The sequence below is a fragment of the Dromiciops gliroides genome, chromosome 1, assembly GCF_019393635.1.
Source record: "Dromiciops gliroides isolate mDroGli1 chromosome 1, mDroGli1.pri, whole genome shotgun sequence".
Classification (NCBI taxonomy): Eukaryota; Metazoa; Chordata; class Mammalia; order Microbiotheria; family Microbiotheriidae; genus Dromiciops; species Dromiciops gliroides.
Window position 1 is genome coordinate 655,077,040 of NC_057861.1, and position 20,259 is coordinate 655,097,298.

The 20,259-nt window shown below is 38.8% G+C and overlaps 1 protein-coding gene across 3 annotated transcripts in view; it reads left to right on the forward strand.

Annotated features, from left to right (window-relative positions):
• SH3GL2 (SH3 domain containing GRB2 like 2, endophilin A1) overlaps nt 1-20,259 on the forward strand; it is a 239,276-nt gene that overhangs the window by 183,960 nt on the left and 35,057 nt on the right. For all 3 annotated transcript variants that reach the window (XM_043977810.1, XM_043977812.1, XM_043977811.1), the window contains exons 2-3: nt 397-465; nt 13,145-13,217. In XM_043977810.1, the coding sequence (XP_043833745.1) occupies nt 397-465; nt 13,145-13,217 (142 nt within the window). The remainder of the gene's footprint in view (nt 1-396; nt 466-13,144; nt 13,218-20,259) is intronic.

Here is a 20,259-nt window from a genome sequence, read left to right on the forward strand (position 1 = left end):
AGCTCCTTGAGGGCAGGGACTGCCTTGCTTTGATTTTATTTTTATCCCTAGCACTTAGCGCAATGCCTGACCCATTATAAGAATTAATAAATGTTATATCTGTCTGTCTGTCTTTTTGTCTACTATCTATCAAATGGACACCATCTGGAAGGAATTTTACTAATGAAATGAGAAAGCTATGGCCAATCATTCAATTACTCTTGAAGGATTTTATAGAAAAAGAAGCACATTTTATCTATAGGTAGCATTTTGAAATTTGTCATCCAATAGAAAGCTGTGATCATGCTATTCTCTATAGCTGTTCAGAAACCATTAGGTTGGGGGACAAGTGATCCTAGCAAGTCTTTGCAGATACTTCATTTACAACTACTCTCTTGTATATTTTGCCTTTTGCAGAAAGTGAGTGAGAAGGTTGGAGGAGCAGAAGGAACCAAGTTAGATGATGATTTCAAAGAAATGGAGAGGGTAAGTCGTTGTCCTCTTGGATAATTTTTGCCCTGCATTGAGTAATGTCAGAGATAACAGAGGGATGGAATGGGAGATGCTACACTTCTTATGGTGTGAAGAGCCATGGGTATCCTTAATTGCATTTATTATAGAATAACCTTAAAGTATGTTGGCATTACCACAAATTGCTTTTGATTCTGTGCTTGGATAAAATACCAGGTTCAGCATCAACACGCTAAGCAAAAAAAGTGGGGATTTCCAGTTCTTTTTGGCTTTACCTTTTTCAGGTTTCTTTCTATGATTGGAATAATGAAGGAAAGGCCAGAGCTTACGATCCCTTGTGAGTTGATAACAGCTGATATCAATGAAGGAACTTTAAAATCAGGGAAATCATTTAATTAAAGTTAGAAAGGCTAATAGAGAGAAAACAGTACTCTCTCTAAGGTAAACTGGGTCTGGAGAGTAGTTTTTGAAGTTTTGTTATTAGTGATTTTTGGAAAATTATCTCTATTTGAAAGAGTATTTGCATTCAGTAATGATGATGATGATGATGATGATGATAATAAATTGATTAAAACTTAAACAACATTTCTAATAGATGATGCCATGCCAAATACTCATAACATCCTGGAATCTTTGAAAGTATAAGTTCTTAGTGTGGAATATCAAAATGCTGTGGGAACAGGATGAGGTAGCTCTTATCCCTGTTGCCCTCTCTGGTACTGGAGTTATACTAAGGGTGCTTTCGGTGATCTTACAGAAGATAAGCTTATATTCCTAGTCCTTTTATTCACTTAGAAAAAGCAGTTATTTTTCCACCTGTGCAATAAGCCAAAGAATGTTAAATATAAAAGATAAATAGCAAGAGAAAAACTTGTCCCTGGACCATTTCTATCTAACTCTATTTGAAAAGGTGAGGTGATGATGGTCATGACGATGGTATTTATATAGTATTTTAAGGTTTGTAAATTATTTTATATTCATTATCTCATCTGATTCTCACAAAAACCCTATAAGGTAAGTGGCACAGTTATTACTCTCCCTGTTTCATGGATGAGGAAAGTGAGACAGTGGTGAAATAACTTGTTCTGAGTCACAAATTTGTGTCTGGGATGGGACTAAAGCACAGGTCTCCCTCACTTCACCTTCATCCCCCTCTCCAGGACACCCCACTGCCTCTTGTCTCACCACACACTGGCTCTCTAATGTTGCCTTAACCATACCTTTAGGACAGATTTGGGGAAGTGATGGGGGGTATCTTAGGGTCTCAGTGTTGATGGAAATGTAAAACTGCAAAGTATGACAGTAGGGGTTTTGCTAAAGGTTATGTTTAAAATTTGTTCCCTTAGTTTGGTTATAAACAAACAAACAAATAGGGAAGTAACCTAAAATCCAATTGTGAATATTTCAACAACAGCCATACTAGAGGGTTTGGCGTTCTTGTGTCAAAACAAAATATGTACTAAAATATTTTTTTTAAGTTGTGATAGATGAAAGTTTCCTTTCAGATGTTGATGTTGACTGTGGACCTCTGAGATCTGGATATTATAAGGTATTCAGGCATGAAGAATCAGAGGTATCAAGCACATAAGCCCTAAGCTAGAACCAGACTAAAATGTAATTGGAAAATAATTAACAAAATAAATATGAATAACTTTGCCTTTAAAATTGTCAATATATGACCCATAGGGATCCTTATTCATATATTGGTGGCCCCCATTTCTTTTCTTTTTTTTTTTTTTTTGCAGGGCAGTGGAGGTTAAGTGACTTGCCCAGGGTCACACAGCTAGTAAGTGTCAAGTGTCTGAGGCCAGATTTGAACTCAGGTACTCCTGAATCCAGGGCCAGTGCTTTATCCACTGTGCCACCTAGCCGCCCCCCGCCCCATTTCTTTTTAAATTTAATATTACTGGACTAGGAAATGCTTTAGGGAGCTATAGGATACTGTTAGATAGCAAGGTATAGGGTTGGAGAACAAGAAGATCAACTGAGACATGGTATAGACTAGAGGACAAAACCTACTAAAGTGGCCTAAAAAAAGAGAAGACTGAAAAATCAGGGATGTGTTAATGGAAAGATCAGGACTTGTATAGAGATTCCAGGATTCTTAAGGCATCAAACCATTGGGCATTAGCCGATTTGGTGATATTTTGATTCACAATCAATTGATCAACAAGTAATTATTAAGTGCCTACTATGTTCCAGGAACAATAACAGGCACTAGGGATACAAACACAAAAATTTGGACAGTTCCTGTCCTTAAGGAGGGTACATTTTTTTAAATCAAAGGAGTATAGCCACATACCAAAATAGGAACATCTCCAGATGTTCTAGTCTTGGTCTCTTTTAGACATTAAAAGTTAGAATAAAGATAATAAACTTCACTTAGAGGTAAGTAGGACAGATTAAACAAGGAATGGAAACCATATGGGTAAGAAAATAAGGCTTCATACAGTGGTTTAAATTTGTAGTGCTCGTGGGTCAGAAGAATAGGGATGAAAATAGGCACTATGAACCTAGCAATCAGAATCATGAATTATGTTTTTTAAATAAATTTTTATTAATAACTTATGTTTAATGTCTGTATTTCCCAACTAATTCCTCCCACCATCTTCCTTCACTTTCCAAGAGAGCCATCCTTTGTAATGAAGAATGAAAAAAGAGGGTAAAAAAATGAGAAAAACTAAGAAACCTATTGACACATACAATGTTCCATTGCCGTGGATTCCCACTTCTGCCAAGCAGCAGTAGAAAGTGGCTTCTGTTTCTTTAGGTCCAAACTTGGTCATTATAATTTCCTAGCATTCAATGTCTATTGTTTTGTTGTTTTTCTTTCCAGTTCTGTTGTTAAATTCAATTTTTTACCTTTCCTGGTTGTGTTTACTTCACTTTGATATCAGTTCATATAAGTTCCTAACTTCCCTCTTTCTTTTGAGAGCATTGTCTTTCAGTGACTGAGGTTCTCAACCTCAGCATTACTCTTTCCTCTTCTCTCTCTGTCTCTCTCTCCCCCTCTCTCTCTCCCCGCCTCTCTCTCCCCTCTGATACCTAATCAGTTGCCAGATCTTGTCAATTCCACTTCCAAACCAATTCTAACTTGTCTCCTCTCTACTGACTCCAGCTACCACCACCTTTTTCCAGCCCTTCATCACCTCTCATCTTAACCATCACAATATCCTCCTAACTGGTCTAGTCCATCTTACTCTAGTTGCCAAAGTTATATTCCTCAATCATAAGTCTGACCGTGTCACACCTAGCTCAGATATCCCCAGTGTTCCCTTCTACCTCCAGGATGTAATATGAAGTGCTCTGTTTGACATTAAAGCCTCTCACAAGTCAGTTCATATGGCGTCTCATGCTTTTCTGCATTTGTAATATTTATAATTTCTTATGGCACAGTAATATTCCTTTTCATTCATGTATTACAATTTGTTCAGCCATTTTCTGTTTGATAAGCATCTACTTTGAAGTCAACTTAGGTGGTAAAGTAGATAGAGCACTGAACCTGGAGTCAGGGCCTAAATTTAAAACTAGGCCTCAAACCCTTAGTGACTGTATGACTCTGAGCAAGTCACTTAACCTCTGTTTGCTTCATTTTCCTCAACTGTAAAACGGTGATAAAAACAGCATCTACCAGGGTTGTTGTGAGGATCAAATGCGGTAATAATTGTGAAGCACTCTTCACAGTGCCTGGCACATAGTTAGGTGCTATATCATTGTTAACTATTACTAGTTACCTAGCATGGAGGATATAGTGCTGCCTGTGACCCTTAACTAGCTGTGTAATGCTGGGCGAGTCACTTAATGTCTCTGAGCCTCAGTTTCTTCCTCTGCAAAGTGGAGATAATAATAGTACCTCACAGGGTTGCTCTGAGGATCAGAGAAAACAATATACTTAAAGTCCTTTGCAAACCTTAGTATTGTATAAAGGGTAACTTTAGTATTAAAGTATTTAGTATTAAAAATGTTGGGGCAGCTAGGTGGCACAGTGGATAGAGCACCGGCCCTGGAATCAGGAGTACCTGAGTTCAAATCCGGCCTCAGACACTTAACATACACTTACTAGCTGTGTGACCCTGGGCAAGTCACTTAACCCCAATTGCCTCACTAAAAAAAAAAAAAAAGTGTTATTAAAGTAACTTTAAAGCAGAGATCTGGGATCTTGGGGTTTTTTTTTTGGTTTTTTGTTTTCCTAGCAAACCACGCAAGGCTCAGGGATCCAGATAACTCATTTCTTAGAGTGATCCGGTCTTCGAGTATATGAGTGAGATTAAAAAGTGTAATACATTTGGAGAACAGGGTAGTTTCCATCTTCAAAAACTTTGGGAAAAGGAGGGATAAAATCCTGATTATCATGTTAATACATGATGCAAATAATTGCGAGAATTGGCCAATAAAAAGTAATTAAGAGGGAAAAACAGGGTCGGAAATGTAAAAATTAAATCTGGTTTTTGTTTGTTTGTTTTTTAGTGAGGCAGTTGGGGTTAAGTGACTTGCCCAGGGTCACACAGCTAGTAAGTGTTAAGTGTCTGAGGCTGGATTTGAACTCAGGTACTCCTGACTCCAGGGCTTGGTGCTCTATCCACTGTGCCACGTAGCTGCCCCTAAAATCTGTTTTAACATAGGTAATCCTGAATATGTCTTCAACTCTTTTTCTCATGTATGATCACTCCAAGGGAGAGTGTTCTTCCAGCCAAGCCCACAAACTGAGCCAACCATCTGGCAAAAAAAAGCCTCAGGAGAAACAAAAACCTGACTCAAGGACTATAGGCTTCTCTCCAAACCCACTCAGTCCTGCTCCATGTGAACTGACAGAGAAAATGGTCTTTGAAAGACAAGATGCAGTCAAAACACTCTTATGCCTACTTAATTCTCATCTATTGCTCCCTATCTACTGGCTCCTTCCCTGTTGTCTACAAACATGCCCATGTCTTCCCCATTCTTAAAAAAAAAAAATGAAAAAAAGCCCAAAACTTGATTAAGCCTTGCCTTCCTCTCAAGTTATCATCTTGTATCTATGTTCTCTTTCATAGCTGAACTCTTAGAAAAATCCATCTGCATTTATTGCTTTTACTTCCTCTCATTTCACTCAACTTTCAACCCCCCTCACCTTCACCCGCCTGAAATTGCCTTCTCTAAAGTTTCCAGTGCTCTTTTAACTTTGATCATCCTTAGTTCTCTTTCTTGACCCCTATGCAGGTTTTGACATTGCTGACTACCCTTGCCCTTGAGGTAACCTCTCTTCTCTGGGTTTTTGAGACACATCTCCATTGTCTCCCTCACTTGTCTGATTTCTCTCGTCTAGAGCTGTATTGCTGGGTCGTCATCCATGCCTTGCACCCTAAGTGTGGTTCTATCTCAAGACTGTCTAGGTCTTTCTTCTCTACACTTTATTCCCTTTCTCACAATAATTTCATCAGCTCTTGTGAATTCAGTTATATGTGTTCAAATATATTCAGTCCTATTCTCTCCTGAACTCCAATCCTGCTTTCAACATCTATTAGACATTTCCAACTGCTTATTCCCTTAGGAATCTTTACTTCATATGTCCCAAACTGAATTCATCATCTTTTCCCCAAACCCACCCTTCCTCCTAGCAGCAATGAAGCGGCTGGTTGTTGAGCCTAGAGTCAAGAAGACCTCAGTTCAAATCTAGATGCATTTATGTAAAGATACAGATATACTTCCTAGTTGGTAACCTTGGACAAGTCACTTAACCTCTATTTGCCTCAATTCCCTCAACTGTGAAATGGAGAACAAGAATATCTAACTTATAGGGTTGTTAGGATAAAGTGAAATATTATTTGTTTTAAAAAAAAACACTTAGCACAGTGCCTGGCATATAGTAGAAGCTATACAAATGCTCCTTCCCTTCCTTCTCCCTCTCTCTCACCATACTTAACCAGTTGCCAAATCTTGTCAAAACAACTCTCATCTGTCCTCTTCTCTCTACTCCCACAGCCACCAGCCTACTTCATACCCTCATTGCTTCTTAGCTGGATGACTGCAATAGCCTCCTAACGGGTCTCTCTCTTCTCTAATCCATAAGCCACATAACTACCAGAGTGATATTCCTAAAGCACAGATCCAACCCACTTACTTACCTGCTTCCAGTCTTCCAATGGTGCACTATTGCTCATGGGATAAAATTTTAAAATCTCTGACATTTGAGCTCCTCATAAACTTTCTTCAGGCTACTTTTCTGAGCTGATTGCATATCATTCCTCTTCACACAAATTAGTCCTCTGCAGACAAGCTGGACTACTTTCTGTTCCTTATTCATGACATTCTAGCTCCTGTCTTCATGATTTGCACAGTCTATCCTTCATGCCTAGGATGCATTCTACCATTGCCTCTTCCTCTTAACATTCCTAATTTCCTTCAGTGCTCAGGAAAAGAGCTACCTCCTACATAAACCTTCATGATTCCTTCCAAATCCTATGGACTCCCCTCTCCTGAAATGAATATTTATTTTGTGTGTCTCTATGTGTGTGTATACATATCATATAGATTTATACATATATACACATATGTATATGTGTATAGATGAAAATATCTATCCATGTATTACATTGAGAAATATATACTATACATAATATGTTATATTGTAATATGTATTACAATCCAATTTTTTTCAATGTATATTCATAATGCTATTTTCTTTTTCTCTTTTTTATGATCATTTCTATCACTTGTTAGGTTATGAATTCTCCCCAGCACAGGGAGTCTTAAATTTAGTCAGTCCCCATATTTCTAGGCTTTCATGAAACTTTCCCATGTCCCCTATTAAATATGAGAGGAAACACAATTGAGAGTGTACTATATATGTGCACATAAAAATAAAATAGGTCAATTTTAACATAATATGTGGTTATTTACTAAATATTCCCCTTACCCCCTGAACAAGCTTCTTTTACCCCCTGAAAGCATAATGTAACTCAGGTTGCCCTAAACCATCCTTGTAAAAGGTACATGATTTGGTTCTATTCTTTTTTAAAAAAATGATATGACCATTAATCTTCAGGTCATGTATACCATTTGGGGTTATTTTCATTTGCTCTGTAAGGTGCTGGCCCAAACTAAATTTCAACAAATATTTATTAAGCACCTATTGTGGACTAGGCATCAAAAATACAAACATGAAAAACAAGATATTTCCCTTGAATTACAATCTAGGAAGTTTATAGTTTGTCTAAATGTTAACATAAGATGAAAATGAGTAAACACATTGGAAAGGTAAAAGAGAAAGACCTGAGGTCTTCAAGCAGGAAGTGATAACCTTTATCTGGACTCATTAGGGGCATTGTGGTAGAAGTTTAAGTACTCTCAGGCTGGGGGAATCTTGGAATGAGAGGATTTGAGAAATACCAATACTTACAGGAGAAAACAGGACAGTGAATCAAAGTGGCAGCTTCTGAGGAATCATAGAAGGTGCTGAGAAATCAACATTAATCCAAACACATTGGAGGCAAAAGAAACAAGGATGGAAAACCAAAAAAAAAAAAGAGAGAGAGAGAGAAAGAGAGAGAGAGAGAACATCCAAAGTACTCCAAGTTCATTTGGAAATGGAGAAGAAAGCTCAATTGTGTTTGCCCCAGGGATTCCCTATCTCCCACTTTCCTTTAAAAGAGGAAGCTGGAACATCCCAACTGTATTTCCCTTTTTTGTTTATTAATTTTTAATTAGGAATTTAATGCTAAAAAAAGAGAACTGATCTATATGCATAGTAGAAAATGAAAAAAAAATCCATGAAACAATACATCCTCATTATGCACAGTTTACTTCTCTTTAAATATAAAGTAAATTCAAAATATTAAATAAATGAAAATATTAAATAAATTCAAAATGCAACTTTCAAAACTCTTTTCTTTTTTAAAATTAATTAATTAATTAATTTTTTCCGTTACGTGTAAAGATAGTTCTCAACTTGTTTATACAAGCTTTCCAATTTCAGATTTTTCTCCCTCCCCCCTCCCTTAGACAGCAGGTAATCTGATATAGGTTTTATATATATATATATATACATATATATACATATATATACATATATATATACACACATAATAACATTAATCCTATTTCTGCATTAGTCATGTTATAAGAGAAAAATCAGAGCAATGATGAAAAACCTCAAAATAGAAAAAACAACAGCACCAAAAACAAAAGAAATAGTATGGTTCATTCAGCATCTATACTCCACAGTTCTTTTTTTTTTTCCTTGGATTTGGAGATCCTCTTCTATCATGAGTTCCCTGGAACTCTTCTGTACCATTGCATTGGTGAGAAGAATATAGTCCATCACAGTAGATCAACACTCAATGTTGATGCTACTGTGTACAATGTTCTTCTGGTTCTGCTCATCTCACTCATCATCAGCCCACGCAAGACCCTCCAGGTTTCTCTGAACTCCTCCTGCTCATCGTTTCTTACAGCACAATAGTGTTCCATTGTATTCATATAACACAACTTGTCCAGCCATTCCCCAATTGATGGGCATCCCCTCGACTTCCAATTCCTTGCCACCACATAAAGAGCAGCTATAAATATTTTTGTACATGTGGGTCCCTTTCCCCTAAAACTGTCTTTTCTTTTACATTTTAAATAAAATGCTTCCCTGGGACCCAGAAAGCAGTCTCTTGTCTCACCCTGCAAGCCTTGTGTCATACTGGCAAAGTTCTGCTAACCAACTTTGTATTCTATGCCTCTTTCCTATTTCTACTAATGGGGTAATTGAAATTTGTTAGCCCTGGAGATCAGGAGATCTGGAATCTCAAACCCTTTCTCCTTTTCTTTTGCTTATTAGTTGCATAAAACACATGGCCGTTCAACTTTCAATCACTCCCAAGAGAACCTTCTTTATAGGATCAGCAGTTTTGGAGAGAGAGAACTCAGTTTAGCTTTATTCCTGAAGGGGCAATTACACAATTGAATGAAATAAATTAGAGGTTTGACATCGAATATTGCCACTGGATAAAGCAAGTGGGGATTCCTGAGGCTCCTTTCTCTAATATCAACCCCCAAAGACACTCTCCAGCTGAGACGCACTGAAAACACAGGTGTGTGCCTCTTAACTCACCAGCCTCCTCTGTGAGACCATTGAATGTAATAATGGGAGTGTGTTACTTCCATAGGCACCCTACACAGTAAATGCTTCTCCCCAGTAATTTAAGTGCCAGTATGTGAAACTGTTTTTGTTGCACACACACACACACACACACACACACACACACCTGTTAAACACCACTTGAATATCTTGGGGGGGAGCAGATGATGAGTGGATTTGTTGATGGAGAAGTCAGAGCTTCTCAGTCAAGAGAGTCTCAATATTTGTGGTGCAGTTAAATGGGCCCAATGATAAACTTTAATTCAGGAAAATAGCACTAGAAAGAACTTCAGTGCTATCTAGTCCAGCTTTCTCATTTTACAGATGAAGAAACAGAGGCACAAGAAATGATGTGAATCACCCAAGGTCACACAGGTAGGAAGTGGGATTTGAATCTAGGTCTTCTGACTCTGGGAGCAGTTGCTAAAGTGCTGGGCCTGGAGTTAGGAAGACTCATCTCTCTGAGTTCAAATCCAGCCTCAAACACTTCCTAGCTGGGTGACCTGGCCAAGTCACTTAACCCTGTGTGCCTCAGCTCTGTAAATTGAGCTGGAGAAGGAAATGGCAAATTATTCCAGTATCTTTGCCACAAAAACCCCAAATAGGGTCCTGGAGAGTCAGACACAATTGAAAAATGACTGAACGACAGCAACCTCTTACTCTAGAACCAGCGTCCATTCCTGTGTGTCATGACTGGCCTGATCTACATTCTCTAGCCCATGAGAAACAAAAGAAAAGGTGTTTCCTTTGTCATTTTTCCTGGAGAAATGATGCCATGGTTTCCAAATTAGGACTAAAAAGGACTTGATCTGCTATATTCTGGACTTGGCCTTTACAGTAGCTCTTTCTTTCTTTCTTTCTTTCTTTCTTTCTTTCTTTCTTTCTTTCTTTCTTTCTTTCTTTCTTTCTTTCTTTCTTTCTTTCTTTCTTTCTTTCTTTCTTTCTTTCTTTCTTTCTTTCTTTCTTTTTGGTGAGGCAATTGGAGTTAAGTGACTTGCCCAGGGTCACACAGCGAGTACGTGTTCAGTGTCTGAGGCCGGATTTGAACTCAGGTCCTCCTGACTTCAGGGCCAGTGCTCTATCCACCGCACCACCTACCTGCCTCTACAGTAGCTGTTTCAAGGGAGCAATAGTAGCTGGATGTAATTTCAGATAACCAGTGCAGCCCTGAGGTGGGGGACAGGAGGTGGGGGTGGGGTGGGGAGAAGGGTGGAGCATTTATTTTTATCATTTCCTGAAATGGGGATCTCGAATATGGATGGGCAGGGGAAATTGCTTCTTTTAAACTCAGAAGAAGCATTAGGGGGAAATGACTTACTTATGGAAAATGCTGAATACAAAGCATCAAAATCATAGTTATCTCAAGTTTTAAGAAAGCTGTTTCTTCCTCATAAGAATTTCTGTTTTATACTATTTAAAGCCACTCTCATCTTCTAGAACATGAAACTGAAGCCTGGAGAGCAGAAGTGATTTCACGTCCAGTAGCAGGGCTGGGATTTAACTCCAGGTCCCCTCCCTCAGAATCCATTTCTGGGTAGTAAAGTCCACCACTCTGGAGAGCTGCTGCTCTTTCATACTAATTCATCGCTAATAAATCCATGGAGATTAGCAAACTAGGAGACAAGGTCAATTTTTCTGTTCTAAACTTAATCACCATCTCCTTAAGACCCTTTTTGCTGAGGGTTATTAACCTCTGTTTGTTTTTAAATCTTGGGGACAATATAAGTAAACACTTGATACCAAAATAACTGTGCTTTACATGCTTTAACATTTTAAATGAATACTTATCGACATTATCATATATAGAAACTGCATTAATAGATTTATTGATAGAATAAACCTGTATAACTATCTTGCCTTTATTCTCATGAAGTAAGGTGATCTTTAGAAGCCTGATTAACAACAACAACAACAACACATATTAAAAGTGTCTTTTATCCCTCCTCAGGATTCTAAGCTTCTCAATTTAAGTCTCTTAATCTTTACTTTGAATTCTGGGGCTTGATGGGTAGGGAAATGTTTTTCACTATCACAAACTCCAGGCGGTTTCCATAACAGAAACTAGCAGCTTAACAAGTAAGAGAGAAATGTCACAATATGTAAGAAGGATAGAGACCAGCTGTTTTTCTTCTTCACAGACAGTAGGGACCTGACATTGCGCTAAAGCTGGAGGAGTATTATACAAGGGAAGCACTAGCTGACGCTGGGGTGTCGTGAGACACTGAAGGCTGCCTTAAGACAGGGGATATGGGGAGTTGAAGCACAGGGAAGTGAAGGGATTGGGTGATGCTTTGTGAATGGTTTACGTTCAGTACTGTGTGCAAGGGACACAGTATGCTTTAATAATATATCTCGGTCATGAAGTAGCATGTTGATGATTATACACATTGCTGTTGATATGTTTAGGAGGCAGCTAGGTGGCTCAGTGTTGAGAGCACTGGGTCAGGAGTTGGGAAGACCTGAGTTCATATCCAGTCTTAGACACTTACTAGCTGTGTGACCCTGGTCTACTGGGGAAGAAAATGGCAAACCACTCCAGTATCTTTGCCAAGAAAACCCCATGAATAGTATGGTCTACACGTTCACGAAGAGTTGGACATGACTGAAGAACGACAATTGATATGTTTGTGTATAGGTTAAGAATCCTAAGAGTGGGGACAGCTAGGTGGCGCAGTGGATAAGCACTGGCCCTGGAGTCAGGAGTACCTGAGCTCAAATCTGGCCTCAGACACTTAACACTTACTAGCTGTGTGACCCTGGGCAAGTCAATTAACCCCAATTGCCTGACCTAAAAAAAAAAAAAAAGAATCCTAAGAGTAAAATCAATATTTGTAGATGGCATTAGTACTAAAGATCCCTGAATTTTTTTATATTTGCATACTGGATTAAAAATTGCCTAGATGATAGACTTCGTTCACAAAATGTCAGTTTATAGGGCATGCTTTAGATTATACAACTGTGATATGCTTGTATACTTTATTTTCCTTCTATGCATTTTTAAAAATTTGTTTATCTTTTTCTTTGTCTATCAACTTCCCACTCCATTCAGCACCCCCAGTCCCAGAATGGCAGCCCTTCTTTATGATAGTAATGTAGTCAAGCATGTCAAGTGAATGCATTGGCTGTGTCTGAGAATGCATGGTCTTATTCTTTATCTCTGGGCAGCTAGGTGGTGCAGTGGATGGAGTTCCCAGCCTGGATTCAATAAGACTCATCTTCCTGAGTTCAAATCTGGCCTCAGACACTTACTAGCTGTGTGTGCCTGGGCAAGTCACTTACCCCTGTTTACCTCAGTTTCCTCATCTGTAAAATGAGCTGGAGAAGGACATGACAAACCACTCCAGTATCTTTGCCAAGAAAACCCCAAATGGGGTCATGAAGAGTCAGACATGACTAACTGCTGTACACACTCATAAACACATACACACATGCACACACTCATGCTTGCACACGTGTACCTTTAGTCCATCACCTCTCTGCCATGAGGTAGGATATATGCTTCATTATAAGTCTTTTGATGCCACGATTTGGTTAGAGTTCTAGGTTTTTCTCTTGTGGTTTTTTGCTTTATCAATGCTTTTTGTTTTCTTTCAGAAAGTGGATGTCACCAGCAGGGCTGTGATGGAAATAATGACCAAAACAATTGAATATCTTCAACCTAATCCAGGTAAGGGAAGATATTACTAACCTGGAATGTACTTCAAAGGTAATTATTTCCTTGGGATAAGTATACTTTATTCCATTTTTATCTCAGAGTTACAAGGCCCAACCTTTTATTATAATTCCACTAACTGTGTAACTATTGATCTGCAGCTCAATTAACTTGCTGAGCTTTTTTCCTCTTTCAGGAAGTAGAGATAATGATGTTTTGCTGCCTACCTTTCAGGTGTTGTAAGGAAGGCACTTAGGAAACTTCCAAGACCTGTGGAAATAGGAGCTAGTGTGGTGGCCTCCAATTATATGGCCTGACTATATAAGCAACAACCACTCTGGGGGTGGGGTAGAGGTGGAGGAAGACTTTTAAACCCAGCAGAGAAAATATTGGGGGGTGTGGAGCAAGTATCACAATTCATCATGCCTAAAGGAGTGTCTGCTTTGTACCAGGAGTCAGAACAGGTGAGAAAGGCATGAACCCTGATCCACTCAAAGGGCCTGGCCAATTATATTGTCTCCAACTTAGTGGTGAGATTCAGACCAATGAAGGCTCTTGCCAATTGAGTTGTCACAGTTAAAGGCAGGCCTTCGGATGGCTGGCAGGGTGGTAGGAAAGCATCCTACTATTCTCACAGGTCAGGGACTGTGGAGGCCAGATAATTTAGGAGATGTTCAACATGATCTTGATATGGGTTGTGTCCGGAATGCAGTGGTTTAAAAGAATATAAATTTCAAAACAAAAACAAGAATACAAACCTCACGCTAGTTTGATCACAGGCCTATTTCCCCAAATCAGTCTCACAAGTTGGCTCCTATACCCCTCCTAAGATTATAATATAGTAGTCAAAGCAGCCTGGGGAAAGGAAACAAACACACTCACATGCTTACACACACACACACACACACACACACACACACACACACACATACACACACGATAGATTTTTGTCCACATCTTCTCATTTTGAAAATGGTGTGAGAAGCTACCATGGGACTTGACTTTTAATTTTTATCTCTATTCCACTTTCTAAGAAGTAATGAAACTGTGGGAGACAATGATGCATCCTCACTGGAAAGATCCCAGAGGAAAATGATTGCTGCAGTAACCAACCTTATTACTCTTTTCCTTTGGGATTCTCCACTGAGGATACATTCCCAGATCCTGAAATTTCTTCATTTCCTGTGACCTCCTCAGTCACAGTGGCAGCCCTGAAAATAAGTAAGAGTTCCTGAAATGTCATTTTCAAAATGAGTGAAGGAAAAAAAAAAGAATGACCTTGAGTCTTAGATTTAGAGGTAGAGGACCTGAATACAAATCTCAATCTGCATGATTTTGGGCAAATCACCTGACCTTTTTTTTTTACCTCAGTTCCCTTATCTTTAAAATGAAGGAGTTATGTTAGATGACCTCTAAGGGCACCTCTGGCTCTAGACCTGTCACCCTGTGATGGGACAACCAAGAGGTCTAGAGTTCAGAACACACGAAATGGGGCATCTGGGACTTCACTCGTGCATATGGCCTGGCTTGGTTACCAAATATAAACCTTTAGCAATACTAGCAAGCTTAAGCAATGGGATTAACCATGTAGCAAGAGTATGATAACAGTATAAAGCCACATTTAATCTTGAGGGCCTGGAACCATATTCCCCAAAGTACAAGCAAGGTCAGAAGAAAGAGGGTAGGTGATGCAGGTGATAGGGATAGACATGAGAGTAAATGGGACCTCAGATTTTAGTCCAGCCTTTCTTGTTTGACAGACGATTACCAGAATTAGAAAGGTACATCAGTCCAGGTATGAGCAACGATTGATATTAATTACTATAATAGGGCTAGTAATCACCTTCTATACTAAAGAAGTCTGACCTAGCACATAAACTCAGAGAAGCAGGCTTAGACCATTGTATAATTGTATAACCTTGTTCTGGTTGCCCTTAAAAGAGAGAGGAAAAGGCAGCCAGATAAGATTCCTTCAAAATGAAGCAGTGACTCTGCAGAAAGCCTGCTTCCTTGGTGACTTTTCTGGTGCATCTGGATTTGTATTCCCTGGTGCTATGTGTGTCTCCGGGAAAGTATGATGTGCCAGGCTGTGTTACAAACTTCAGAGAAAGAAGAGAACAGATGGTTTCATTCTTTTAAGGTATCTAATGATTTTTAACTTCCAGAGTTGCTACAGTTAAAATCTAGAAAAGATTATTTTAATTGAACCCTAAGTGAACTGAACCAAGACTTGTTTTTACCTCATCAAAAATATTGCAAGGGGAAGTGGTTTGGAACCTTTTTAAAAATAAATTATTCTTGGAAATGATACATTTTTATAGCATGTAGAGTGTGCTAATGAGCTGCCAGCAGAAAAAAAAAAAGGTTTATAGGTCTTAGGGAAGCATGTGGACATCTGCCACAAAGGAAAATGATGGCTATTTTTCCTGGGGCAAATATAATGTCAGTTTTAGCGATAGCAATTAGGTGGAAAGGAATTAAGCTTTTAGATTGTAGTCAAGTCATTAATGAAAACTAATGTCATCACCACCACCACCGAAAAAAGACTATAATTTTTTGGTTCTGCAAAATTGAAGCAACTTTATCCAACTGGCATATTTGGGACTTGATTCTTTGTCTCCTGTTTACCTCATTGAGAGCAAAACCTTAAATCGTGAAGCCTGCTGGAATGCGACAGGGAGAAGTATCCTAATCACTAATAGTATGGCGGGATAGAGTGACAGCAGAAGACTAACATTTTGTGTAGCCCCTGTGCAGTCAGGGACGGGGCACATAGCCACTAAGAGCTACAGGTGGGGTGTAAACCCAGGTCTTTTAGACTGAAGGCTTAACATGCTAACCACACTTTGTTTCTCTTACTCTTACCCTGTTAATTGTGTGATCTTGGACAAGTGTAGCATAAGGGAAAGGGAATTAGATTTGAAAGCAGAAGACCTGGGTTCAAATCCTGACTCTGCTACTATCTTTTTCACCTTGAACAAATGCTTTGCCTCAGTTTCCTCTTCTGTAAATGAAGGGTTAAGCTACTTGACTTCTAAGTTCCCATCTAGCTGGAAACCCACAAAATTTTAATCCCTTATCTTGGTAGGCCTTTGTTTCCTTATGAACAAATGAAAGGATTTTACTGTCACCTCCAAGCCCTTTCTAGCTCACATTTTATGATTTTATGAAAAAACAAAAGTGTTTAATTAATTAGACTAAAATTCCAGTGAGGGTAGGGTCTTACTCTTCTTTGTATTTTGTATAGTGCCTATCATAAAGCCTTACATGTAAGTCCTCAATATTTTTTGAATGTATGAAAAATTTGTGAGTTTTTTCTTTCCTGCCTTCAGTACATCTATATATGTGTATATGTATGCATAGATAGATAGACAGATAGATAGATAGATATGTGTGTGTGAGAGAGAGATGTGATATAACTGCTTTCAGTACATCTCTCTCTATATGAAATATATGATATAATTGATATATATTGATTATATAATATAGGATATGTATAGGATATGCATACATACATACATATATACATATATCCATGCATGTATACATACATACACACATAAATATAGGAGTCTTAGGGTGATAATTTTATTTTATTTATTTTATTAAAAAAAATTTTTTTTGCAACAAACATTTATTTTATTTTTTCCAGTTACATGTAAGGGTAGTTTTCAACATTCATTTTCATAAGATTTAGAGATCCAAATTTTTCTCCCTCCCTCTCTCCCTTTCCTCCCTCCTCCACAAGACAGCAACCAGGTTATATATGTACAATCCACAAGTGCTCTTTTTATCATTTCTTTCTGTGGTGGTGGATAGTAAGCTTCCTCATTAGTCCCTTGGGATTGTCTTGGATCATTGCATTGCTGAGAATAGTTAAATCATTCACAATTGCTCATTGAACAATACTGTTGTCACTATGCACAATGTCCTTACAGCACTGCTCACTTCACTATACATCAGTTTATGAGTCTTTCCAGGTGTTTCTGGGATCATCCTGTTTGTCATTTCCTATAGCACAAGACCATTCCACCACAATCATATACCACAGCTTCTTCCATCATTCCTCAATTGTTGGACATTCTCTGGATTCTCAATTCTTAGCCACTACAAAAAGTTGCTATAAATATTTTTTGTACACTTTTCCCCCTTTTTTCTTTTATCATGATTACTATTGTTAACTGTTTCCCTTCCATCCTATTCCCTTCCCCATGATATTTATCCTATTATCCATCTTCTTTCATCCTATCCCTCTTCAAAAGGGATTTGCTTCTGTCTGTCCCCTCCCCCAATCTGCCCTTCCTTCTTTTGCCTCTCTCTCTTTATCCCCTTCCCCTCCTATTTTCCTGCAGGGTTAGAGAGATTACTCCACCCAATTGAGTGTTATTCCTTCCTTGAGCCAATTCTAATGAGACTGAGGTCTTTGAGCCAATTCTGATGAGACTGAGGTCTTTGAGCCAATTCTGATGAGTGTTAGGCTCATTTACTGCTCAGATTAAATAGATTCCTCTACCCAATTGGGTGTGTGTGTTAATCACTCCTTGAGGCAACTCTCATGAGTTTAAGGTCTTTGAGCCTTTTCTGATGAGTGTAAAATTCATTTACTGCCCTGCTCCTCCCCCATCTCCTCCCCCACTCTATAAGCCTTTTCCTGTTTCTTTCATGTAGGATTTCACCTCTGCCCTTCCCCCTCCCCCAGTGCATTCCCCTCACCCCTAAATTTAACCCTAAAGATGTCATCATGGGGTAGCTAGGTGACACAGTGGACAAAGCATCCACCTTGGACCCAGGGTGATCCCAGCCAAAACCTGGCCTCAGACACAAGACAGTCACCCACTGCAAGACCCCAGGTATGTCCCCCAACTCCAATTTTTTATGGTTCTCTAGGATCTTGTATTTGAAAGTCAAATTTGCCATTTTGTTCAGGTCTTTTCATCATGAGTACCTGAAAGTCCTCTTTTTGATTAAAGTCCCATTTTTTCCTCTGAAAGATTATGGTCAGTTTTGCTGGGTAGGTGATTCTTGGTTGTAATCCCAATTCCTTTGTCCTCTGGAATATCATATTCCATGCCCTCCGGTCCTTTAATGTAGAAGCTGCTAGATCTTGTGCTATTCTGACTGGAGCTCCACAGTACTTGAATTCTTTCTTTTTGGCAGCTTATAATATTTTCTCCTTGACCTGAGAGCTCTGGAATTTGGCTATAATATTCTTAGGAGTTTTCCTTTTGGGATCTCTTTCTGGAGGTGATTGGTGGATTCTTTCAATTTCTATTTTACCTTCTGCTTCTGGAATATCAGGGCAATTTTCCCTGACAATTTCTTGGAAGATGATGTTTAATCTCTTTCCTTGATCATGGTTTTCAGGTAGACCCAAATTATCTCTCCTGGACCTATTTTCTAGGTCAGAAGTTTTTCCAAGAAGATTTTTCACATTGCCCTCTATTTTTTTATTTGTTTGGATTTGCTTTATTGTGTCTTGGTTTCTCATAAAGTCACTAGCTTCCATTTGTTCAATCCTAATTCTTAGGCAATTTTTTCATCAGAGAGCTTTTTATCTCCTTTTCCTTTTTGCCAATTTGACTTTTCAAGCTGTTGACTTTTTTCTCATGTCTTTCCTTTATCACCCTCATTTCTCTTTCCATTTTTTCTTCTACCTCTCTAACTTTATCTTCAAAGTCCTCTTTGAGTGCCTCTATGGCCTGAGTCCAATTCATATTTTTCTTGGAAGCTTTGGACATAGGGGCCCTGATGTTGACATCTTCCTCTGAGGGTGTGCCTCAATCTTCCTTGTCACTGAAGAAACTTTCTATGGTCCTCGCCTTTCTCTGTCTGCTCATCTTGTCTTTCTTTTACTTGACTTTTAGCTCCTTAAAGTGGGGCATTGTTTCCAGGCTGCAGTATCCCAAGCTTAAGAAATCCCAGGTGGTATGATTTAAGGAGGATCAGGTTTTTCACTCGCCTGGCTTTTTCCCTGGTCTGTAGATGATCCCAGACCAACTTGCTAATCAACCAGCTTTGTGTGTTGTGGTTGTCAGCTCGGATGAGCCTATGCCCCTCCCCTACCTGGGCCACTGCTACTCAAACCTACCTCCTGGTTCCCAGCAGGGGTGAAAAACCCAAGTTCTGCCTCAGCACTAGCATAGACCCCTGTAGTCTACCCCCTGCCAAGGGCTCAGACCATTCACCAGACTGTGAGCTTAGTTCCAGACAACACTGGCACTTCAGCTGATTCAGAGGCTCTAGGGGTCTCCTTCTCTGGTAAGGCTTTCCTGGGACTGGAACTGTGTCAGGGTGACTGTGGGGTTGGGCTCCATGCCTGTTTCAGCACAGCAGCTCCCTCCTTGTGACCTTCCAAACCATTCTTGGTTAGAAGATGATTTCAGCACATTCTTCTGTGGGTTTTGTTGCTCCAGGCATTGTCCTATGGTATTATTTTGATGTTTTTTGGAGTGATCGTGTCATTATTTTTGAAAGGTCACTGCCTTTCCTCTGCCATCTTGTAGGATGATGATTTTAAAACAATATTTTATAGACTATAGATTTAGAGTAAGCATGACCTCATAAAGAATTTAGTCCAACCCTTCTTATTTGACAGATGAGGAAAATTTGGCCCAGAAAAATGAAGTGACTTGTTAACATATGTAGTAAACATGGGTGGTAAACAGCAAAGCTGAGATTTGACCCCAGTTCCTCTGACTCTCCATACAGTGGCCTTACCATTGTATACTACAATGCTTCTCAGGGTCTTAACAGCCCAGCAGCATAGATTGAAAAATAACTATACTGTCTAAATGAAAAAAAAAATCATTTGAACATGAAAAATCCATTGCACGTAGACCCATAATTTACTAAAGAAAATACTTTTGTTTTAACTTTGTCTAATTATAAGACATAACTGAGATTGTTTATTAAATGTCTTAGTGTGATCAGAATTTTTTAGATAATTAAAAAATCATTTCAGAACTAATGTGTAAAAATTTGTTGAAAGTTTAAGGCAATTGTCTGGAGTGTTTTAAAATGTCCTAGTAGCCTCTGGTAATAGACATGAAATTAAAAT